This window comes from Falco biarmicus, chromosome 1 (assembly GCF_023638135.1).
Source record: "Falco biarmicus isolate bFalBia1 chromosome 1, bFalBia1.pri, whole genome shotgun sequence".
NCBI lineage: Eukaryota > Metazoa > Chordata > Aves > Falconiformes > Falconidae > Falco > Falco biarmicus.
The window spans coordinates 111,476,088-111,502,651 of NC_079288.1; the positions used below are offsets into that span (position 1 = coordinate 111,476,088).

Genomic DNA, 26,564 nt, shown 5'->3' on the forward strand with positions numbered 1-26,564 from the left:
ATAGAAATAAATACATTTTAAACCTCTGTTCTATCACTTGCCTTTTTCATAGAAAGAATAACTGAGTTGTCTGGGATTGACTCTGAGTAGAGCTTTAGAGAAAGAGAAAAATGAGAAATTGTCATCTTTCAGGTGAGAACTGAGATAATTGACTGGGCTATTAATTGTTTTTTATCTTGAAGCCAAGTAAGAAGTTGATTCTGCTTTTTTACAGGTTATATGTTATATTTACTGGTACGTTTTTACTGTATAGTCTTTGAGAGATTATAAAGCTTTACAAAATCTAGGAATAAAAGTTAAGTTTGATTGCCTGCTTACATTTATTTTTATGGAGTTCACTATTGTCTCTTCAATATATAGATTATTCCCAAGATCTTACTGAAAAATGTAGGATGAGCTGTTTTTCCAATGATATAATTCAAAGACTTTAGTTCTTATAGTAAGAAGAACTGAACCTTCCTTTTTATATGTATAAACTTTATACTCCTGATTTTTTTTCTCATTGATTTTAGTGATCAAACTCATATTTATATCCTGTGATCTCTGGTCAGGCCCTATAGCTAAAATAAACCACTTCTGAAATGTAGTAAAACACTACTGAAATGTAAGTTGGAAAAAACCCAAGTGCACTTATATAATTTTTAGAGTACTTGCTTTGCCTTTTTTAAACATCAGATATGTAATAACCTATTGTATCTACAAAAAGAACAAGATCTTTGGTTGTCTTGACCTAAACAAGGTGGTGATCATTTACGGTAGCAGAAGATCTGACCCAAGATCTGCTCCCAAAAATTAAGCTTTTCCCTATCAGCATGGCATAATCATTCTGTGGAACATTCCTCCTTCGTGGTAGTGCCACTTCATGTGATTCTCCATAAACCTGGGCTGTGCAGCTCTTAACTGTTTTGTTAAGTATTTACTTATGGCTCATGCTGCAGCCCATGTGCTCTGATGAGACTATGTGTATGGACACAAGCCCACCCACCAACATGAGTAATGGAGCACTCTCTAACCCATTGCGTATATTTATTAGCAGTCTTGGCTGATACTTTGTGAGCTGGATCTCCCCAGAAGTTGCTCTATACTTCTGATAATTTTAAAGATTTCTCAAACATCCTTATTACCATTTCAGACACCTTTCTAATAATGCCCCCAAACTGTTTACAATAACTTCCCTTTACCATCTGAATTCCAGCCCCTTTAAGGAACATTCTTAGTGGAACATTTTCAGTTTTGAATTGAGATTAAAATATTTGTAGGAGAATATAGAGATCTACGTGTGTAGTTTTAGAGTTATCATTTTATCTGTTTTTCAAGGTAATTACATTTGCTGTGCATGATCACAATGAAATCGCTGCTCACAGAAAACAGTTCAGCTGTATCAGTGAGCTTTGGCTGCTTCTTTCTACATATCCTCAAAGGAAGGCAAAATTATAGCTTATGAAACACCTTTCATTTGGTCGTACTTCCATCTAAAATGAACAAACTTTAATATATTTATTAAAATGTTTATTTGATGATTTTGAAGGGTTTCCACTGTTTAGCATCCCCTCTCCATCCCCCACTTCGTGTGTGCACCTAGATAGAAAAGTGGAATCATAATGAGGGGAGGAAGTAGGGAGTAACAAAGACCATAATAAAGCAGAAAAAACAGGTGGGAAGGATGGCTATGTGTGAATGGATGTTGCGTTGAGGTCTATAATCCTGAATTTTTGGGCTTCTTTTTGATTACTTTGAGTTTATCTGCACCCTTATGACAATGTTTTGCAGACACAGCCCTGTTTACTGGAAATCCTTATGTGAAATAAACTATAGCTATACTTGTGATTTCATCTTGTGTTGCTTTCAGTGTAACCTCTTTTCAGCCTGACTATTTCATGTAACTTTTCCTTTGCACTTGGAATTCACAAAAAACTCCTGATCGCTTCTGGAGTATATTGTAAAAGAACATAAGAGATTTAAAACTAAGGCATATAATCTGGATTTTATTTTTGGAAAGTCTAACATATCTCAGTAATAAAGCAGAACTGGGCACTATGTTTCTGGATGATAATTGTTCTTGGTGGGTGTCACAAGGTACTGGGTAAGCAAAAGGTTAAATATATTTAACACTGTTGAAATCTGATAAGCCTCTAGTAACTTTCTATATCTATTGTACCCTAGATCTTCATTAACATGAATCTGGCTATTGAAAAAATAAAATAGGGGAAAAAATAGCATTCTTTACAAGATGACATGCTTAAATACCAAATGCAATTACATACATGTGTTGCGATAGTGATTTCCTTTCCATGAATTTCCTGTTGATCTTTTGATCCTTGTCTGGATCCTTGTGACCGTGCTTGCACAGCAGGTATGGTTTTAAAGCTCAAGGGTTTTTTTGAGCTCAAGTTTTAAAAGTACTTTGTGTTACTGTTGACTATGACAATTCTTGATACCCTTATTTCCAAGAGAGAGCAGAAACTCAGCTGTGCTTATCCCATGGAGGCTCCTGTGGCTCCTAGTTATTTCACAACAGTTGTAGAAACTGGCCACGGGAACAAACATGTTCCTTGGAATGAGTATGTTTTATGTATCCAGCATTATGCAAAATTAACCATGCTTAAGTAGCTAGGTTAAAACATGTTAGAGAAACTTATTTATGTTAATATAGTGTATTAGTATATTTACTGGAGTCCAAAAGCACAATCTCAGTGACTGAATTTAAATTCAGCAAATATGTGACTGGTACTTATGAACAGTGAGTAGTTTTAAGTAACAGATTTTTCAAATAGAACATTCTTTTTTATTTCTCTAAGTTACCCACCATGACAGCTACACACCACATTGGTTTAATGGTAAAATAAATGAAACATCTGGAACTGACAGAATTACTCCACAGAGCAGTCCATGAACAGATGAGCAGGCAGATTGGCATGAGAAGCAAAAGCCAGACCAACCTGCTCTCACCCATTCAAAGGAGAATGAAACTTCACAGAAGTCATTCTCCTTGTCTCACTGACATCTCTTATTCACATAACAGCTACAGCACATCTGTAGGCAATGCCACTTGCCCAGTCTTCTTTACCAGTATGGACAAATTTGTGTTTTGCAGAGCTACAATACAAAATATTTCTTTGCCTTCATTGTTTGACTTCCATACCCACAATACCAACATGAAAAGTAGCTAATCACAGTCACAATGACAGAAATCAGTCTGTGAAGAACTAGAATGAAGCCATCAGTTTATTTCCTAGTATCAGAAAGCAGGTTTTAGATTGTAATGACTTTAAGCACATCCAATGAGAACAACTGATTTAGAAATTAAAACTCTAGCATTAAAAAGTCCCCAACCCAGAAGCCAGTGTTTATTCAAATGGTTAATTTTGACTTCTAAGTGTTTAAACACTTATTTTGAAGTGATATTTTACACAGAACGAGACTTTAGCCTACTATATAAGCTTGTAGAGATAAAGAAAAGATAAAATGTTGCTTTGTTCTTATTTTTTTAAAGGAGATCTTTGGATTTACCCTGTACTACTTCTAGACCATAGGGCATTCCTGTGTTTCAGATCTCATACAAAGGTAAAGAGGAGAAAATTCTGTTCTGTTACAGAGAGTAGATATAATATGATTAACCTATACTGAGTATTAAAGTTATCTCGAGTTTTTGGAGAGAGAGGTATTTTTAAAAGATTCCTCATGTTGAGTGTATTCTTTCTAATGTTCTGCAAATCTTTAAAAGCCTTACAGCACTGATGCTAGACAAATTTAGTTTGTTTTTTTTTAATTTCAGACTTTTTTTGTAAGTCTATTCATCTGAAGGACAAGACTCCGTATTTATCTCCTAATCCCCTCCTACTGAATAGGCTTTGCTAGCTTACTTGAAACCTTGATGCTCTGTCCTACAAACGCAAAGTGAAAGGTGTCTGTCCTGTGAGCTATTGCACATATTTCTTTGTATACATGAGCAGGCACCAAGGACTTGGCTGAGTGACAGTACTATTGTCAAGTCCAATCTTAAGCAATTCTAGCATGCACCAAACCCCTTCCAAACTTTGGATACTTGGGCACCTGATCACCATCAATCCAAAAAACAGTCAAAAGGCCTGGCCACAGTCTGTTCCCCAGGGATTTAGATACTGACTTGAGAGCCTGGCTTATGATTTTCCCATCAGTCAGGTTTCCCCATCAGGCACTTGAGTATAGCCCTGGTCCACGATACTGGGATCCTGGGACCTAACACCTGCTTCTACCTGCTGTAGCCTTGGTTCTTGATCCTGACTCTTGGGTATGTATCCCTCTGTCCTGCCTCCTGTCCCAGCTTGTTCCTGCTGCCAACCTGAGTCTGCTCTGGCCTTCTTTGACACCTGCACCTTGCAGGATGAATCTCATAACCTGCAGCTGAGTCTTCCCTTTGCCAGCATTGACTGCTCGTATCTTGACTTTAGCCTGTATTAGCTTTTTACTGGCCTAAGCTGCTGTAACTTAAGTACTGGCTGAGAGACTGAACTCCTGTTCCTCCATGGAAACTCACTAAAAGTAATGTGACTGGAAAGAGATCTGCAGTAAAAGCTCCTGGTGCAAAATTAGAGGCTTAATGCTTTTGAGACTTACAGAACTTAGTTCCATCCTTTTCAGTCAAAAGGCAATGAGAGATAGGTAAGATCTGACTCTTATCAGAGTTAAGACACTTAAGTAAGACACTTATCTGACCACACTTTTCTGTGATAAACAGAAACAATAACAAAAATATGTTTTCCCTAAATGTTTAGGGCTTTCACAGACTTAACTGGGCTCTGAATCATGATAGTCACTAAACATTTTCTTAATCTACTGCACTGGAAAGTCCCCAGGTAGGCTGTTGCTAGCAGCAAAATGATCTGTCTGCTTGGATCTTCCCTTTTTCTCTGCACTCTATAATCTTGGTATAAGGAAAAGTAGGACTATGAAAGGCCAATGGATTCTGAAACAATCAGGTACTGAGAATGAGTGAACATCCGTTCTGTCTCCCAATGCCTTCTGTTTAGGTCTTTTACACATTTCAAAATCTAAATTTTCATCCAAGGAGACAAAGAAGAACTAATTTAAGCTACTATCAATAGGATACTGCTGTCTCAGTGAATGGGAATGTTTAGACTATGTCCACAATGTGTTTTTGCAAGTATTGTTAAAAAAGGCAAAGAAAGGCTCTGAAAACCTTCATTTGATTTCTCTTTAGGATTAAATTGCAGCATGACGACTTGCCTTAAACTGACTCAGTGGCAGCCTATAGTTGTCCACCCCCAGATCAGATCAGTCAGGGAGCTAGCTCTCAATTACAGTTTGTGCTTTGGTCCTCCATTCATTACAAGGAGGAAGCAATCTGTTACAGTCTATTCAGCACAGGATTACTTTTTCTTCCTAGCTGGTCCAGATCTGCTGGCCAACTAGGCAGGATATCCTGCTCCCACCACTCATGCTGTGCACATCACTATATGCGATGAACAGTAGAAACCTCTGCAGAGTTGCTGAGAGATACGTGATGCGCTTCAGTGGAACAGAAAGATGTGAGACTATCTTGCAAAAGATTGTAACTGTCCTTTTTAAGAGATAGTTGTTCTTACTTCGTGCTAGTCTCCTATTTGGGTCTTTTAATCAGAAACATACAGTCTGGATCTTTGAGCTGATGTAAGATCTTTGAGATGATGCAAGCCCTAGCTTCATGCAAATTTCCCTATGTAAATGCTGGCAGATTAAATTGCAGTGCTGCGATCATGGATGAAATGAGAGAGGGGCATATAATTTGACCGCATATTTTAAAACAATTGATTATTTTATTTGTACTCCCTGTAGATTTGTACTATAGGAAGAGAAAGCTGAAACTGAGCATCAGCTCAGCTATGAGATTATGTTTGTTACATATCTGTATAAAAAACCCTCATAATTATATCCTTGCAATATCTGTAAAAATGTTGATTTCAAAGAAAAAGCTTTTAAAAATCTGCTATTTAATGCTTTCAAAGCTTTTAAGTCCATGCATTTGTAAAAATATGATTTTTAAAAAATACACGAAACGATCAGAAACTGCAGGTTATCCCTCTTTTTGAAGTAAGTGTGATTCTTTCCTTGGGTTTAGTGGATTTTGTCATTAAGAGCTAGGAACTGATAAATAGTAGTGAAAATGGCCAGGAATATGCAAGAAAAATATGTTTTCTAATAATTTATTCAATGATTAGTGCCAGTATTCCTCAAACCATATTCAAGCAACTGTCAAACTAGCTGAATACTTAAGTCTTCAGTAAAAAATAGTAAATTATTTGATTTAAAATGTCAGGATTAATTCTAAAATGTTTTTAACAAATGACATTAGTCCAGCTGTATTGTAAAGTAAGAGGACCAGAGCTTTTTCCATATCTTCTGAGAACAAAAACTGACTAATTCTGTAAATGTTTGTACAGATTTGATTGTATTCCTTTGAGTCTAAACTGCATATTAAATTATGAATATTGTCATTCCTCTTGTAGGAGAAGCTTGATACAGTGCTAAAAAAGCTAAATAACTCATTCAATTAAAAATATGAGGCAAAAGTTTTAAGGCTGTAGGGAAACATCAATTCTTGTACCTTACCATCAGTGTTTGTGTGTATATCACTAGGCATATATAGAAATACATATGAACTCCTAAGATCTAGTGATCCACGTTGCTTGCAGATAAAGCAAAGTGGATGCAGATACTTTGTTGATAGTACAGAATGGTTATGATCTGTTTATTTGTTAATGCCAAATAATTATCAACCAGTCTTTTAAAAAACATTAATAACAGGAAGAATAACTTCTACTAATGTTCTGTGAGCTTATACGACCCTCTTAAGGTTCATACTACCATCTTGCATGGTGGAGAGGCAACATATTTTTGTCAGCGTTTCTTGCTGGCAGCCTTTCTCCAGGACCCTTTAGGGACATTCCACAAGAGCAGAAGTATGGAAATGAGGAGAGACTGAGGGAGGAGGAGTAGAAGTGCTTCTTTTGCTGTCTTGTACCCACCTTTGTTGAATGAAGATCATATGAATAATAGGATACAGAGGAACTAGATGTGTTTAAGGTAAACTATGGAGAAGCCCTGATTCTTTTATTCTGGTGTCCACTGTGGCCTGTAAGAGCCCAAGGGGCTTGCAGGTTGACTTGGAGCCGGTCTTTCATTCCTGCTCCTCACAGCAAAAGGTGAAATTTTTTGAACAGAACCTTGAGGCAGTTTTTTTCTCTTTATTTTCTGTGATAAGTTATTCCTCATATAAAGGTGATAGAATGCAGAATATTTCTCTTTCAATGAGCTAGATAGCTAAAGATGTGAGTTAAATCAAGGGTCTAGCTTATCTCTATCAGCCAAAAACCAAACCAAGCCAAAGGAGCTGATGACAAATATGTGAGAAATCAAACATATTTGATGATAAGGAAATAATGCCAGAAACCTTGGATTGACTTGGTTCATCCTTATTCATGAACAGAGATGAGTCACAATCAGACACTGGTTTGAACTTGGTTCAGCTTTTTCATTCTGTTGCCCACCTCTATTTCTGTCATATAGAATAATGTTTTTCTAGCAGAATACGAGGAGGCAAGCTGGAATTCGTTTTTTGTCTAATAGGCTGGTTTGGGTTGGGTTTTTTAAATTATTTTTTTGTTTGTTTATTTGTTTAAAGATGCATATGCTCAGCAAAGAAAACTTCAGCTTCAATAGTTGAAGTTCCTCTAAGCAGCTGAAAACAGAGCATTATAATGGAAAAGCATTGATGGATTTTGATGGGAAGGGCTGATAACAACACTCATGTTGCCCATTCATGCAAAACCATGGCTGAAGAAAGACTCACTGAACATATTAGCAGCACTCTCAGTGCTGAGTGAGGTGCTTCAAATAAGCCATTATGGTTTATACTTTGAAAAAATAATGCTATGATTGAAACACTTGCAAGGCCACCCATCCTTTATGGTTGAACTTACCGAACAATGTAATACTCTCTCCAGAATGGCTTATCCTGGCCAACAAAGCCTGATTCAGATTCTTCACCTTTCTTTTAATGTGATGGGATAGTGAGCCTTTTCCAAGTCACTGTTATAATATATATTTTCATAGATCTACTATGACAAATCTGATACTGGAAAGAAAATAGAATCCCAGAAGCCATACTTTTTTGCCAAACCTATGTTATCTACGTATAGGTTCTATATGAAAAAAAAATGTTAATATTAGTATTTCTGAATGCCCTGATGAAAACTAACTTTTACAATGAAAGTCGGTTTTCCTTCTCTGGATTATCAGATGATGCTAATAAATCTGTTTTTGGAATAAAAGACTTGGTGCAATAGAGGTCAAAAACTGAAAGGCCAGGTGTTGGGTGATACTACTGTAGTTTTGAAAATCTGATCTTCAAAGCTGAAGGACTGCCAGAAGCTGAAGGCCTTAGTATATTGCTTGGGGTCACTACTAAATAGGGGCTGCAGAACCACTCACTCTTGAGTTCGCTCAGTGTGAAAACATCTGCACACCCTTTTTCCTCTATAAAGGGACACTGGCTAGTTGCTAAGCTTCAGCAGAAGCATAAGTCTAGCTCTAATTCCCTTTTGTGTCACCATTTTAGGTGATCTGTAGTCAGTCACACCTGGGTAGAATGGAAAAAAATCAAGGCTGGGATTCAATTTGAGTCTTCAATATAAATGGTTTTCTAAGAAACAATCAAATTACTCCTGTCTGCTTCAGGCACATTTACCTAATTTTTTTCTTATTGTGTAAGAGAAATGGCCCATTTTTCTGTCAAAAAGAAAAAAAATAGTGTCAGATAAAGTGATGTTACCCTTTTCAGATTCCAGCGTAACTGGTTTTCAATTATGTGTTCCTGAAATGGTGGGGCTATTGTTAATTAATGCTATTGCAAGTATAAATTCAAACCACCTAGCACAATTTGTGGAGGTTACATTTTGTGATGGCTCACTTCCATCTTGCAACAGGAAACTCTGGAACCGATTATTTTTCTTGCTTGATTCATTACACTTCATGGTCATACATCTATCAGAAAAAAGCATACCTCTTTAATAATATGAAGCTGCACAGCTGATGGGGCTTTTTCATGGGAAAGCATGTAAAACGTTTTATTTCATAAAGGACAGTGTTAGCTGGAAATAAGATTTGCAGGAAGGAAAAGAGAAGAAATAGCTGTAGCGCTGTGAATAAACAGTGCATTTTTAAAAACAGCTCGAATCATAAAATAAAAAGGTGAGGAGGTTTCACTAAGACAGGAAAACAATTTGACCTTTATGAAAGATATTCACACTATGTATTGCTCAGGCCTTTTGATGCTTTGTTGATAAAATCAAAAGCTGTTTAGAGCAAATTAGAGTTAGCTTGATTTTGAAGCAATTGAAAATATGAGAACAGTTTGCAGCAGTGATAAAACAGACTTTTGCTCTCCCATCCAAGGACATAGTTGTTTGAACTACAGTCTTTATTCTTTCTTCTGTTTCTTCTGACCCAGTATTATTTCTTCCTCATCTTGTGTTTTTGCATTACAGTTTAACAGAAAAGCTTTGCTGAATGAAACAGGGTTTGTTTGGGACTACGGCTTTGTATGTATTTCTAAAGGGATTTGCAGGCAATCTTTATGAGTACTGCTATAATTTTAGTAGTCCTCTCACTTGCCTATTAAATACAGGGCAGAACAATAGTAATTACTGCACGAATACCAAGGTCCCAAAGTAGTACCATTCACTTCAGTGAAGAGCTGCTGTGAAAGCACATTTGAAAAATAACCCATGGTGACAAGAGATGGGGAAGAAGGGAAAGAAACTGCAGTTCAAAGGGCTTTTTCTGAGGGAGCATAATTCTTTTATGTGTATACAAGATTCTTTCCCCCATTGTTTGCATTTTCAGTACAATAAAATAGGTCCATGGAAGTGCCTTGTGGGCAGAAAGTGAGTTCTTTAATGGAACGGTTTATATGACCGAAGTAAAGAAAGGCTGTGAAATAAGGTATCGCTGGGAGGCTGGAAATGAGCTGGATCAGCTAGGAGGAGATCAGCTATACAAGGGGTTGAAGGGAGGAGATTAACCATGGGATCAGGCTTGGAGAGTAGCAGGGGGCAACAAAAGACCTGCAAGGTATAGCAGGAGAGATGTCAAGGAGTATCAGTGAAGACACAGTATATTTTCTGAACTGGAAGTTTTAGGGCTGACTTCCATCAATGTCCCTGTGCCAGTGCAATGACAGTGAGGGACCACCAAGGTATTCAGGTGTGTGCTAGTTTAACTTCTGTTTTGTTTGTAAATCCAACATTGCTTCGGTGAAGTTGAGCTGGTGTAGTGGCATATTATTTTCATTATTTGCCAGCAGTAGTTGTACACAGCAGTGGAAAACTATTCATTTATTTTTTCAGGTTATGTTTCTGCTCTTTCAAGACTGCTGCAAACTAAAACCTGTTGATTTTATTAAGCATTTCCCTTTTTAAAGTTTTCTTGAGAAAGTATCACTTTTTCAAGGATTTATTTTGGTTTTTTTTCCAGAAAATATATTTTTCTTATCCCTTTAAGTTTTTTGATGTTTATGAAGCTCACATTCTTTTCCTTTTAGGTCATAAAAGGAATTAGTGAAAGAAGTAAGGAAAAAGAAGGCGGCGTATGTTTCCTTTTGTTCCAAAATATTAAGAATATAGAAGATAAAGACATTTGACATTGTTTTCACTTCTAGCATTTCACATTTTGTCTTTCTTTCATACATTGCATACCCCAGATCTCAAACAGACTTTTGTGTACATGCTAATACTGTCTCGAGACAGGTCCACTGCTTGGTTCAGTAACCCATGTTATCATTGAACTCTGGCATTAAGAAAATAAGTCAGTAACTTTGCTCACATTTTCTTTTAAACAAGATATCTTTGTAGACCTGCCTCATCCCGTGTTCAACCAGTGAAGTAAAATTCATCTTACCACCCCTGCACTGAACCCCCCACCCCACCCCCCCAACCAAAACATACCTAAACCAACCACCAACCCCTCATCCATGCTTGTCAAAAATGCTGTCTGCAAACACAGTATGAGAACCCTATTTATAACTGGATTTCTGCCATTCAGGTTAAAGACTCCATTTTCTTCCCTGGTGAGGTGTGGGTGTGCTAACCAAGCAACTGAACTGGGTGAATGATACTGTGATATTACAGTTTCAAGATGTTTCAAGATTTCTAATTCACAAAAATAAAGCTGATGAGACCATCATGACATAAATACTTAATATTCCTCTTAACACAAGCAGGAAATGAGACCAAATTTTTGATGTATTTCTTGAATTACTGTAGTTTTCTAAGTGCTCTTGAAATGTATTGTGTGTAAACAAACCTATCTCTGGGTTGGGTAACTGGACAAACACGTGCATTCTTGATTCTTCAAAGCAATTGCTTTACTTGCCAGTATCAAGTTAAACCCTAAAGCCTAGGAAAAGTGTAAGGACATATAATGTCAACATATCTTCCACTTTGTTTTGACCAAAATGTAAAACTTAGTCTGAATTTTTTATGATTTGAAAGATGCTTAGAAAAACCACCCAACTTTAATTGAGGGTAAATTTATTATAACTGTAGTATGGGCCTACTCAGTTGCAATATATACTAGCTTCACCACAGGACATTTTATCCGGTTTTGCTAAGCAGAGAGCACCATAATAGAAAGTTCAATTTACAGAGAGCATGCTTATTTCGAAGATTTCATGCATGTAGATGTGTCCAACACGAGCTGGAATAAAACACATAAAATGTGCAGCAATGCAACTACCTTTTCTAAACAAAGCAAGGTTTTTCTGTTTGCTGGTTAAGTCAGCATTAGCAGTTCTTAGAAATGTCATTTATGAAATGTCAAGCTAATTACTTGTAATATCAACCCTGAAAAGTAAACCTTTGCAGGTGCACTTCCAGAAGCCTTATTCTTCTCTATTCACAGTCCGTCTGGTACATTTCATGTTTTTTTGTAAACAAATCCATGTTTTTCCAAAGACACTAAACTACGTGCTAAATTTGTATCTTTATTTAGACTATAGAAGGATATTTCATAATACTTTAATGAAAGGAAATGCAAAATATATTTTTATTTTAAATAACCAGGTTTTTAAACCCTATCTGTGATACACAACAAAACAAAAGAAAATATCCTCTGTCTGGAAGGGACCAGTTCCACTTCTGTGGGGTAGTGTGGATTGGTTTTGTTCTTGCTGCTGAACCTGACACCAGGAATACAATTAGTACTGATTCAATAGCTGTTTCTATACCATGAATCATTACATCTTGCACTGGCTGCTTTGTGCTGGTAGTGTGCTACCAGCAGGAACTGCACTGTTAGGAAGAGTAACAGACCTCTTTCTGTTGAGCAGAAGAGGTTAGTAGAAAGGAAAACAAATTTCAGTGTTGTAAGTGCTTTGTCTGCAATGACATGTACATCTGTAAAAATGAAATGAAAGTTTATAATCGGTAGAAATAAAAGAAATGGACTGAGAATTTCTATACTGCTTAGACTACAGAACAGAATTCTTGCTTTTAAAAACTCTTTAACAACCTCTGAAGTAGTCTAAGTATGTATCTGCAAAGGGGAATGAAGATGAGTACTGTCATGGTGTGTTAGTTAAATCTAGTTTACACACGTAACCATAAAGTAAAATTGCAGGAGTTCGAAGGAGCTAGCATAGGGTGAAAGTTGAGAGTAGAAGGGACAGAAGTTGAAGGTTGGAGATGAAAGAGCTTGGGATTAGGAACAGTAGTTTTTGCATTGATAGCTGCTGTACTTACACGTGGGCACAGATAGTTCCCATTCTGGAAAGTTTGCATTCTGCATATCAAAAAGGCAAGCAAAATCAATGCATTCACAAAATAGACCAAAACTGAGGTTAAAAAGTCAGACTTTACTAATGTTTTGACGTGACAAAATGCAGTCTGAACACTGTATATTTTAGTAGAACCTGTTAGGTTGTATTCTATTGACCCATATGGGAGTTAAGGTCTTACAGTGCTCAAAATTCCATTAGACAGATAGCTAAGTCTTTGTATACTTTTAAATTTTGTCCCAGACAAATCACATGTCAAGGAAAAAAGTTAATCAGCAAGTATTTTCAGATGAAGTTTAAAAAACAAAAATAGTACCTAACAAAAGTAATTTATTAACATGATATCATAGTTTTAAATGTTATGAGCTTCTAATAGTCTCATGAATGCCTTTATATCTTGTATTACCTGAGAATTGCAAGACATCATAACATTATGTTCATTCTGGAATATTTAAATACTTCCTTGCTGCACTGAAGTTGTACTTTTAATGTGTTTATATCATATAATCTCTTACTATGCATACACAAAAATATACATTAAAAATTACATAAATGTATATAAAGGTGCATAAAAATATCCTAATTCTATTACAGCCTCAGCCATGGAAGACTTACAGAAAACACTTATTTCATGTTATGCAACTTTATTTAAAATAAATGTAATGGAAGTTGAATTGTTAGACAGGGATTGAAATCTGTTTTGGTGCTCAGATGAGCCACTGTCTTATTTATGCTAGCCTGGCAGTGTAAGAGACATCAAAGTGGATACAGACTTCAACCTCATGCATTCTATAACTGCTTTATATTTCTAGATCCTGGCCACAATTTTTCCTGTTCACTGTTTCAAAGCACTCATAGACTGAACTTGATAGATAAAATCGAAATGCTTTGAATTAATTCTCTAACATGAAGTTATTAAACTAGCCCTCTCCTTTAAATTATTCATATGAACTATGAACTGCTAATTCTATATTCTAGCTAATAACTGCTTGTAAGTACTATAGATTAAAAATGAGTGTCCTATTAAAAAAGGCATTAGCTAGCTGTGATTTTTCATCAACTTGCTCGTCTTCCCTCCACGCACTCATTTTTGAACTGAAATTATAACTGGTAAAAGAGTGCTTTTGTGGGAAGCCTGGTTTAAACTCTGGATTTTCTCACCTATTTATTGAATCACATAGATATATCTTTCACAGGATTCCTGCAACAACCCTTGACTTTCAAAAGTGTCCATGAATGTTAAAAGCACTCCTGGTTGACCTTACAGAAATGTTCTTTATGGGAAAGGGCTAGATAACAATGCCTGACAATAAAAAAGAGCACAATGGAAGTTCAGAAGAGAAGTTAGTTTGGGACCTAATAAAAGTTCAATAAGTGTCAGAGAACTTGGGAAGGTATAAAGAATATTATTTTGTTTATTTCTTTTTTAAACTGAATTCTGACTCACAGGTCCCTGGAATTGCAAAGGGATGCAAACTCATTGTTATTTCCTCAACAATCTTTTTTTGATATTGCTGATATTTGTTAAGTTCTCAGGCTCTGGGGTAAATGGTGTTGTGCATAATGGAAAAATATGTTGCCAAGCTGTGGGAATCAACAACAGCAGAGAGCCCCAATGTGTTGTGATCTCTGAATGTCTCTGCATTAAGGTATTTGCCTGTGGTCAGTACATGACTCCTTTATCTTTCACACCTAGGTGTCTCAGACATTTTTAAAATATAATTTCTTATCATAGAGGAGGGATTAAGGCAAATACAAGCAATAGACAACGCTCTGCAGTATTTCCTAAATGATCAAGGCTTTTAAAAGTGACTCAGATAACAGAACTTTGCAGTGGATTCCTCGAGTTAGGCATTCACAGACAGAATTAGAAGTGTAAATAAGAAACATGCTTAACCAAATAAACAAAAGGTGCAAAAGAAAGAGATGTATTTTTAAATCCTTTTATTTCTTTTGTCTAGAGGCTTAACTCAACATCACTTAGCTGCATGTTTCCTAATGGTATGCTGTGCCTGCTCTATCAAATACAGATATGTTTTTTAAAAAATACAGTCTAGGAGGTCATTCAGTCCTCAGTAACTTAGTAATTAGGCTCATCTCTCCTGGTAGCAGCCATGAGACTACCATCAGTTCCCTGCAGGAATTAAAATTATGTTACATTAGAGACAATGCTGAATCTAGCTGGCAGCGATGGCAACTGCTAGGCTGGCAGAGTTTGCAGAAGGTATCTGACAGTTTAGGAAAACAGATGAGCATGGCCTGAGTATTGTATCACAGCATTCTTTTCATGGTCATCTTTCCTGAGTGTTTTTCATCTTTTATCATTCGTGAATCATTGGCAGAATTTTTGTTGATTTTGGGTAGAAGGCTAAGCTGTGGTGTGCTATTAAATGTATGTTTTGTGGCCAATAGGATAAAATAAAGTTTATATAATAAAATATTTATATATTATATTCTTATATATTTATATAGTTTTTATAAAATAAAATAAAATAAATTATATTATGTTGTTAAGGGTTAATATGGAAAATGCAGAAAGAATGATAAAGTTTCTTCATAAATTACTGATGCAGCCTCATCTGAATTACAGTGTGCAGTCCTGGTCACAACATCCCAAAAATCATGTGGCAGAAGCAGGATGGCCCTTTCACAGTCCAAGGGCTTGAAAAAAATTACTTGGGAAAAACTTCAGAAATGAGGACAAAAATAGGGACATTTAAACAGGTACATATGTCACAAGCATGCTGAGTAGTAAAGAAAAGATGGATAAGCAAATTCCATCTTCATGTGCTCTCTTGTTCCTAATGCAAAAAAACCTAAAGGGATTTTTAAAAGAGAAAGTAACTCCCCATACTTCTCATAAAACTGCAGTTACTTTTTGAGTTTTTTTAAAAGTGAAATTACTTATACCAAAATGTAAAAATATCAAGGATAGCTAGCCTCATTATTAGTTATAATACTAAAATGTGCTAGTGACATTAAACATCATGATTGAAACCCAGCCAGTCTAGAGAGGAGAAGGAGCTCTGTTGATTGGAGATTATGGTTTGCAATTAAAATTTTCTCAGAAGTGTTTAGTGTGTGCTGATTTTGGAGAATGAGTCCTGGACAAGAAGCACAGTAGACCTCTTTCACTAAGGCAGCTTCTATTGTTATTTATGTAATGGGCAAAATTGGCACAATTAAGGTTTTCATTTCGTTAGCTAAATTTGATGCTGTTTTTCTGAAATGGTCACATCTACTGTGGAGGTTAAGCTACTTTGATCTCCTTGGTGTTGCAGTACACTCGTTGAAGTCAAGATTGTATTTTCTTTTAAAAATCTAGAGCAGAAAATTCTTTCTGCCATCGGTATCAAAACTATTGTGGCATGGGTTAAGCATGTTACCACTTCAAATTTGTATTGTTTTATACAGAACGTTACAAACACAACCATCTGATAGAATAACTGCTTACAGTCATTCATTTGTACAAAAACATTAGATGATCTGATTGTTTTTGAGAACTTTATAGTTAAGTACTTTACCTTACAATATAAGCTGGCAATTCATGATCTTAAGTAAAGCATACATTTTCATTAAGTAAGGTTGTATAGGAACCAGGAATTCAATGCAGTTGCAGCTGACAGGGAAGGTTTTTCTTAGAAAATAATGTAGTATATGTGTATTTTACAATTCAGAATATTTTGAAGGTTGAGTATGTTACCATGTTAGCACAAGAACTAAGTTGTGACTTGGCACAAGGCACTCATACTGACTGTGGTGGAGTTCTCGTTTGGTAAGAAATCAGACTGGCTCTTTAAAATACCTTCAAAAGCAGCCCTGTTCCTGGTTTCAGCCCTGATCTGAAAAAAGGTGCACTAGTTAGGTAATTTTCAGGAGATGAAAGAAGAGTAAGTTTTGCAGCCAAGCTACTTGAAGAGAAGAAGAGGAAACTGCTAGTTTTTAGCATGGTAAGGGGGATGGAAGAATGCAGAGTTGCTTTTATGCCTTTCTGTAGAGGTATCTGGATAAAAGTCATGCTTTTTATTTTTCCTTTGAATATACTTGTGGGACGGCATTAAAGGCTATGCAATGAGATGCAGACTTCGAGATTTTACTAGATTTGTTGTCATTGATCTAGACAATAAGCTTGAGAATATTTGAAGTGATTTATGGAAACTCCTGACTGACCTAGTAGGAAGCAGATGTCAACTCCACTTCTGGGAACCGAAGCTTCTAATTCAATAGCTTGAGTACAAATAAATTACATGAAGTAATTTGGATAAATGATGTATTTTTCAAAAACACACTATCTTCCCAACAGGCAAAGTATACCAGGACTGGAGAGGCGTGATTGCACCAAATCCTGTGAAGTAGTACAGCCAAGTGAGGCAAAAAACCCATGAAAGGCAAGGAGGTATGTAAAATGAGCAATTATTATCAGGAAGGATCAGCATTGTGTACATGAGGAATGCTTGCATTTTAGTAATGAACTTGTCTTTCTACATCAGGGACCTATAATACAAACAATCTATAATACAAACAGGGGAACAAAGTCTATAGTTGGAGCAGTAGCCAAGATTTTGAGTCCAGAAAATTCTCAGCTTACCAGATATCCTTACGTTATTATGAGTACTACGAGTCCATTACCATGGACAAAGCAGTGCTTCAGTTTTGGTGGACTACTATGAGCAGAACTTCTATGAATGTAAGTCTATTGCATTATATATGTGCATATGAGTTATTACATATAGACTGTCATATAAAGAACTGTTTTAAACTAAAGCAAACAGTACATCTAGATTACTGGACTACGCAGAGTTATGCTGATAGTCACCATGCGTTAGATAACACTGGCTAGCTTCAAAATGAATTAACTTTATCTAACTATACACTTTCTTTAAGAAGAGGGACATGTAGACTGGTATTTGATTTCCAGTATCTGCATCTTCATCACTATCTCATTGTTTTACCAACCTGATTTTTACAACACAGTATCCAGAAATGTAAGCTTTTTTCCCAGTGGGTTAATAAAGCTGAACTTATTTGACCTAGCCTCATGTAATGTAAGGCAGAAACTAGATAATATAAATCACCATACCTTATAGCAATTTTAGGAAATATTTTATGAAAAATACCAAACACTGCAAAGGGTACAGGTTCTCAAATTCATATAGTTAAAATGAGGTAAAGCTCAGAAAGCAACAGAAACATTTAACAGAACTTTGCACATTCTATACACAAGATGTAGAAACTACATGGGTTTGAGGTACAAAGATTAAATGTTGAAAGTAATTTAAAGTAGCAAGCAGCTGTTGGAGGTAACTTCCCTACTTAAATTTTTCTGTTTGACCTTAGAAGTGAATAGGTCCTCCTATTAAATAAGATAATTTCAGACACATTTTAGCCTTTTGGAAAACACTTGTGAAGACTGAAAGGCTTGCAAGAAACAAGAGTGGAATTTTTATTTTTTCTTTAAATATTTCTTTTGTTCTTAAAAAAGGGTATCTATGTGTGAATAAAGCAGAATATAAAAGAAGAGCAAAGGTTTGATACCTTAAATTGACTTGGACAGGATTCTGGATAGTGGCAATTGAAATCCCAGCACCTCTTCAGTTGAGAGTTTTTATCCCTAAAAAGTGTCTTAGAATGATAAGTACTTTTAAGTAAGTCATCCTCAGACACAGTCAGATAAGTGTGCTCTGTATACTTTGGAAAATACTATGAACCTAACTTTTCTATAAACTTTTCTTTCTGTACTGTAATTCAGTTCTCTCTGAAGTTGTCCTAACAGTCAGTTAATTCACAAAGAGAGAGACTTTGGACTGATAAGGGTATATTTTTACCTAATGAATTCAGGATCTTGCTGTAGGCGACTGTGACATTTAGGTATTTATTAAGCACTAGTTTTCACCTAGGTTTTTTTGGTTTTTTTTTTTTTTTTTTTACTCCCACTGCTTCCGTAGGAAAACAGTTCTTGTCTCCTTTGGTCATCAGAAACCTTCAGTTTTCATCCTAAATTTAGGCAAGGCGAGTTTGTACTTGCTCTTTGTTTTGTCAACATTGCCATTTGGTTTTATAGTTTTTCTCCCTCCTTGACTTTTGACGCCCACTCCTGCCTGAATCAGTTGTGTCCAATGTTAGCCTTTGGTTCTGTGGGCTGAAAAAGGTGAAACCACTTCTTTTTCCCTCTCATATGAGACAATCTTCATTGCCGTAATTGTCCTAGTAGCCATTTCTCTGTAGTTTAAGCAGTCAGAATTCACCTTGCAGGAATGCTGAGTAACCACAGTGATACAGAATAGAACAAACCCCAGAGTACCGTTAAGCTTTTCCTCATTTGGTATTTCTAGGGTCAAACCTACTTCTGCTCAGCTATGGCTTATTGTCATGCTGGGAATTGTTGAGGCATCCACACCTTCCTCCTCCACTGTTATCTCTAACTAAAAACATTGTACAGAATTTCTTCTCTTTCATCATATTATAAACTTGCACTTTTACTGTTCACTCCGTTTCTATAACAGTGTTTCTATTTCCAGTGTACAATATCATTCAGTTCTTCTTTTCCTATATGATGCTTTGGTCTTCCAGGTTTGTTGGTGCTGTACTGTGTCACTTCACTCTGTACACTCTTATTCTATGCTGAGCACTAACAGTAGTATTATTATGTTCACTGGTGACACAGATTTTGGAGAAAATCTGCCAGTAACCTCCTGGTAGCTCATAGTTTCCTGTTTAGATGAGTGCACCACTGCCTGTCTTACTCAGCTTCTTATCCACCTTACAAATAATGAGAAACCACAACCAGAAACTAAATCAGAGTTACAGTTGCATAGCTGAAAAATTAATTTTTGTATTTGAAAAAAAAGACACCTTTAAAAGGGTAAATAACTGTGTACATATGCAAACTAAACAATTTGTAGTTGTATTTTGAGATTTAGTTGTTCTCCATCTTAATGGTTTTATTTTAAAAGTGGCCTCAGAAATGATCTGCAAATTGGTGGCTTATACTGTTGTTTCTGGTTTGAAAACTGTACCAGAAAGTGTGATTGTCTAAAGATCTCGTGAATGACATTTGTCACTAAAGGCTCTGAGTCTAAGATATAGTTTGTGGTATGGAATGGGCCTAATGAAGATAAGATTGCTTTGATAATATTTCATTTAATGTTTTGTTAAACAACACTGATAAGTGAAAAAAGCATTCAAGATTACAGTGACAGCGACAACATGTCTCTAGAGATAGTTCAATGACACTATTGTATTCCTAAATCTGTTGTCAATATTAATGACATGCCCAAAGATGTCATATTTAGTCTCTGCTACAAGTCTAGACTGATGGTGACTAAAAGCAAAATGTAGCATTCAGCCTTAAAAGTATTCTAACAATTGGAATGTCTTAGAAATATATATTAATATAATTTAAGCTGCAGTAAGGTGTTGACTAAAGAAACCTGTGGACGTATGGAATGACAGAGTGAAGTAAGCCTTGCTAGCTGGTGATGTGCAAACCTTTCTGAGGAAGCCTTCTTGAGGGAGAATGAAAAGTCCACAGACTATGCTCACATTTTAAAGATAATACGGAAAAAATAGAAAAAAAGAGAAATAAAAATCAGATGGGATGGGATAGAATTGGTGTCCTTGTCCAGCTTTAGATCAAGAATAGTATTTGGAAGAAGTATTGCTGAATGCAGTAAGTTTTCAGTGTTGACAGCATGGGAGAATGTTGGGGAGTCTAGATAAAACAGGTGACATCTTGCCTAGAGAGGCACCTGATCATTAAGTATAAATTAAAATTTCATTTTATGTTTATTTATAGCATGTTGTTTCTAATCTTACATCAAAACTCTTGGCCTTGTCTTTTGTCAAATAAAGAGTTTCTTGTTTATTAAGCTTGCTTGGTGTTAAGGATCAGATAAGCATGGAATGCTACTTCCATGGAATGAGCAAAAGGAATGACTAAGGGTCATGACCAGACATTGCTGAGAAACTACGTCCCAGGATGAGTTTATGGAACTTAGGGAGTCAGAGTATCTCCTGCTACACCGCAGACACTTGTGTTGGGAACAGGGGCCGACTTTACTGCGTAGTGCTTATTGAAAAGTGTTTTTTTTCAGCAAGGGTTAGCCAGCATTTCCTCTACAAGAAGCAAGTAACTGGGAATTGTAAGGGCCCTTTCTGAGAAAAGGCTCTGTTCATTGTCTGGGTGCCAGGTGTCAGAGTGATTATGCCTTAAAGTGTAGGGAGGAAACAACTAACCCTAAATCTGGCTCTCTGAGCTCACCTGCAGATCACTTACGTGCACACCTGTCTGCAACGAGGGACATGCCCAAAGCCTCCCACTGAGGTGTATGCCCAAAGCCTCCCACAGCTTAAGTATCAGGGAAGAAGAAACCTCAGATAAGCATGGAGGAAGTAAACAGCTTGATGGAGTGTGAACTGGCTGTGAAGGTGCTTTACTGCATGTAGGCACTTTCCAGGGCAGAACTTAGGTGGAGAAGCGATTGTATATAACCAGGACTTACGTATGCGATGGGGGATCTCATGTGGGGTCTGTGCCTTCATGTGCCACAGGGAAATATGCCCTGACTTCAGGCAAATCCTGAAGCTGTACAGCTGAAATGTCATCCCCCCTGAAATGAGTTTCGAGGGCATTTTTGTCAGGAAGAATTTCTCAGGTCTAGAATATCTACTGTAGGGAGGAAAGGAGAAAAACAGAAATTCTAACCCTCTCGTGAAACCAAGCATGCAGAGGGGTTTTGGGTGGGCTGTGAAAAAGTGAAGCTGAAATTACTTCGCTGATTCATTCAAGGCATTTTATTAAATGTGGCTTTCCAACATTACAAGTGAATGCCTTAGCCACTGTGTAGCATCTCTCAATTCTGTTCTGCAGCAAAACTAAACTTAAAAATCTTGACACGTCATGTGAAGTTATGAGTGAGGCTACTATGAATGTGTTATCCAAAGAGGACAGTACTATTTACTTGTATAAACAAAGCAAAACTACCTTCTCAAAAGAGGCTTTGATGATAGGCCTGTATTGCCAATGCAGTTATGTTGTTTTCACAAATAAATCTGGGGGATAATAATCCTTTCAGTTATTTTTAACAACAATTCAGCTATTTTTTATACCCATGTTTCTGGTAGGTAAGTTACCATGTAAACTTACGTGCTTGCTTTGTGGTATTTTTATTTGATTAAAACCAGTTACATTGTCTACTCTACCAAGAATAAAATAACCTGGATTAAAATGCAGACAAGAACTGGGGAAGAAGTGGAAAGCCTGTCATGCACAAAGACATCTTTGTTGCTGAATGTTTCATGGATAAGAAAATCACCTTGCAGACTGTTTCCATGTTTGACTGCCTTTTCTTTAGTAAGAAAAGGCAAAAGAGATCACTGTAGCTTTTGAATCTGGATAAAACAGTGAGTATGCTCGGAAGGTGCCTGTAGCTTTGCTTACATCTACACGCAAGGTGTATTGTTGTTTCAGAATGGGTTTCATGTATTCTCTGAATAATTAACAGAAAAAAAAGTGAGAGTGATTCATTAAACTTTAAATTGTGTAATAAAATATTTCCCTAAAGACACATGAGGAAGAATGGGTTATAGACAAGATGTTACATTACCAGAATGCCATTATTTTAAATTATTATTTTTTCGGGGGGGAGAAGATACAATATAGCTGTGGTGTTTTAACTGAGATAGCTGCTTGCAATTTACACTTTAGTAGGGTTTTGCACTTGACCTAAAACAGGAGACAGTTATTTAAATTGAAAGCTCTTTCAAAGCTAGCTGTGAATTACCCATTTCTGCATTATGATTCAAGGCTGATAAAGAGTTCTAATGTTTATAATGCAAAGTGGTTCCATGGTTCAAATTCACCAGTTTAGACAGAATACCATAATAATTTGAATTGAACAAAATATGAAACATCCTTTTCCACTCTATCATCTCTGATTCACAATAGAATGATCAGCTTCTATTCTTCTCATTGATGAATGATGCCAGTTTCAATGTTCCAGCATGCCTCTGCAGGTGTTTTTTTCTGTGCTACCTTGTAGACTCGGCAAAAACTCTTTGTAGATGACCCAAAACAACCTCTTTAATGCACTTTACATTCATTCTTAAGATTAACCTTTACTGCACTGTCTGTTCTAAAGTAACAACCATTAAGCTTCTGATATACTGTGACAACTGTCATGTCAATCAAAATCACTTAATTGTTTCCTTGTGTTACTTTATCTGTTTGTATTCCTCTGTTTTCTCTTGATTTTTACTGCAATTGTGAATTATCCGAGTAATTGTTTTGTACTTATTGTATTTAAGCAGTGTCCAGCATTATGGGACACTGGAAGCAACACCAAGTTCTTGAGTTTCTGTGGCATGGTACCACTAACTATAATAGATGAGCTGAATTTTGTCTCTGGTTGCAACCTAGTCACCTCTTCCAGTTTTTCATATGGCACTCTTAGTCCAATTTCTTCTAGGCTGCAGTGATCTATGTTCTTATTGTAAAAGTGTGGGTTTTTTGAACTTTGGGGCAGAAGTCATAACAGTCTTTTGAGTCATCAGAGTCCTGCATTTCAGCTTCTCCCCAGTTTCAGAAATGCTGGAAATTTTTCATTGATATCTTGAGTAATTTTTCATTCTTCTTGTAGATGAATGTATTCATTGTATCCATATATATCCTGTCCTAGTAAGAAGGTTTAAGGTATGCCCAAATAGATCTTGGGCCCTGGACAAATGAGGAAGCAGACTAGCAGAGCTGGAATGGAATCAGTTTGCTATCCCTGATTCTGGAGTAGCTTTCCATGCAGACATTATTCTTAAATAAAAGTTACTTCTATTCCAGAATAATTATTCTGCTCACAAAGCAGCACCGGCTCTGAGACAAAGCTGAGACTTCTAACACTTTGTAAGCTTATCTCTGAATTCCTGCTGTGCAGATGGCACAGTGGGCTGGGGAGCAGCAGGACGGGGAAGCAATAGAGGAGTTGGCAGGTTGGCGAGGAAGATAACAGGTGGCTTGTGAAGTAGAAGCAAGGTCTTTATTGCAGGCCACCCTTGTCTTGGGCAGAATAGAACTTTGAATTCAAAGGGAGGAGGCAGCCTCACATGAAAGTATATGCAACCTACTGGACCACATACTGGAGACTTGAAAGGTAGTTTGGGAAGTAAAGGAAAAGAATTGTGAACTTTTGGATTGCCCTAAGTAAAAATTTGAAATCAGGAGGGGGGAGGAGTGGCTTTCGAAGGGTAGCTACACACTGCGAAGGGGGACCAGCACAGACAGAGGGCTGTGGAAGAAAAATAATGTATGAGGTCTTCAGATGAAATAGGGTTCTTTTGGGTTTGGGTTTTTTTTTGGTTTGTTTTTTTTTTTTTTTCTCTCTCCTGAGCAACTTTATCAGAGTACAGATTGCTGTAACAGCCAATTAAATTCCTTTTGCAAGTGGGAGGCAGGAGGCAGGAGACTGAACTCAATTGGCAAGTGGCTTATCATAGTGTGAAGTGGGAACAGCTCATTCCGAGTCAACCACATGCTTCACTATGCTGTTTTATATGGAAGATTCTGAGAAGATAAGTAATTTGACTGCTTTGTTATAGCAGTGGATCAAATAGCCTGGCTAGTGTAAATTGTAAAGACTTTTGCGTGTATTTCTCACTTTTCAGGGGTTGATGATATGATTTTCCTTATTGTTAAAAGGGAGCTTAATTCAAGCTATGTGGTCAACTTCCTTTTAGAAAGTAAGGTAAAATATACCTTACTTAAGTATTCTTAAAGTAAGGTGAAAAATAGTTTTCACTCAGATGTATTAAGCCTTATGGCTAGCAGTCTGCTGATCAAAGTTTTATCTTCTCAAAATGTTCATTTTTGAAATGAACAACACTTGTGTTTGAAACTTGATTCATGAATATCAGAGATATTCAGAGATCTGGTCTTGGCACATACTGATCACATGCATAGTAGGATTTTATTTTCTGTTGTCACCTCATAATCAGAATCACAGTTGGAGGCCCTAAGAGTCCCTTGGACAGTGTCTTAATAGCATTTGGGAAATCTGTGAATTACTAAGATACATTTGAAGTAACTTAGAAAGTTACCAAGTATCTATCTTGCTCTGAATCCATACATTTATATCCAGACATGTGCAGTCACTTACTGTAGTGTTGGACCTTTGCCCAGAAATTCGTTTTTGGAGAATGACTCTTGAGGTTTTATGCAGACAGTATGCTTATTGCACCTCTATGTCCACTCTTTTCTCATGTTTTCTCTCAGACAGCTGGTGTTAACATCCAGACTGCATTAAAATAATGTCACATCTCAGTTGCACAAGAAGTGAAATTTCATCTTCATATTAAATCATAGATGGTGACTTTATTAGGCATTGGCTTGGCTTCAGACCACATGAACTAAACTGTAGATTGCCTTTCAGCATATACCTCACATGCCTGACAGGGTTTCCAAATAGATGAATAGGGTTGATAAAATGATAGGCTTTAGCTACTCTAGTTCTGGGAGGAGCAACTTGAGGATTTGAATCCCTAGGTCAAAACCAGAAGTGAAAACCAAAATACAGCAAGATGGTATAAAAGGCAACCAAACTGGACAAGACTGCTCGGTGGTGACACAGAACTTAATAAATCAATGACCAAAGAACTATACACCTATAAAATGAGGTACTAAATAAGACTACTTCTGAGCATGTGCATGTGTTTTAGATCTCCCACCAGATTGTTAACACTTCATTGCACTGGTGGCTGATGATCTTAAAATATATAAGCGTACAGAGCCAGGTTTGTTTGCACTAGCAATTGCTTGAAGTGCATTAGCAGCCTCCGAAGAAGAATGTTTTTCTCTAGCAGTTGGGTAATTCGTACCTCACTGCTTGAAATCTGCAATACAAGTCAGTGCACTGACTTTCAGCCTTTAAAACCTTCATTCTTTGATTAAAAAATGATAAGCAGTGTCTAGCATTCAGGCTCTGTGGGTGGACTTGCTAAATGGGATGCTTGAAAGCATGGTTTAGTTGCGCTTAATGCATTGCTGACATTAATCTAGCATGTACCACATCTGATTTTTCATACAAAATCATGTTTGTTACTTGTCCATGAAAACATTCTGGTAATGGAAAAAATAATGAAAATGTTTGGTCAAGGGAATTACTTTATACACTTACACCTGAATGAGCTCTGAATTTGGCATTTTCACACAGGTAGGAACTTGGAATCGTTGTGGTTAGTTGTCCGAAATGGCTAACCAAAGGGTGTGCAAAACATAGTAGGAGGTTGGGTATGGAAAGGAAAAGAACAGAACTTAAAGCCAAACAGAAAACATCACCATATCTGTGTACCTCGAGGCTGGTGGCAGTGTGGAGAGAGATCATAGTCAGGAGTTAGTGACAGAAGCCAAGCACATCAGGTCAGAAGAAGAATCAAAGTGTTGGGAGAACAGCATGGCTGGGAGTGGGGCTGAAGTATCAGAGAGTCCATAGAACATGGTAGGATATAAGGAAGTAGATAATAGGCAAGGCTAGCGTTCAGTTGAAAATGGGACTCTAGTTTGAGTAAATGAGACTAGGGGACAGGATCTGAAGTATGAGTTAGCCAAAAATATCTGGAAACATGGAACCAATAGGACTCTTAGTTCCATGAGGTAGATAGTAGCAAATCACCTGTCAGGCATGCAGTCTTTCCTTCAGCTGATTGAATTTTCCAGGTCCTTAACTGATAGGAAGACTCTTGATAGCAGCTGTAGTGCTGATCATCTAAT

The 26,564-nt window shown here is 36.8% G+C and overlaps 1 protein-coding gene across 1 annotated transcript in view; it reads left to right on the plus strand.

Annotated features, from left to right (window-relative positions):
• Positions 1 to 26,564, plus strand: part of IQCM (IQ motif containing M) — a 117,514-nt gene that overhangs the window by 9,923 nt on the left and 81,027 nt on the right. Inside the window, 4 exon segments of the mRNA XM_056328049.1 lie at positions 3,494 to 3,564; positions 17,115 to 17,158; positions 23,737 to 23,791; positions 24,464 to 24,538. Coding sequence (XP_056184024.1) covers positions 3,494 to 3,564; positions 17,115 to 17,158; positions 23,737 to 23,791; positions 24,464 to 24,538 — 245 coding nt within the window.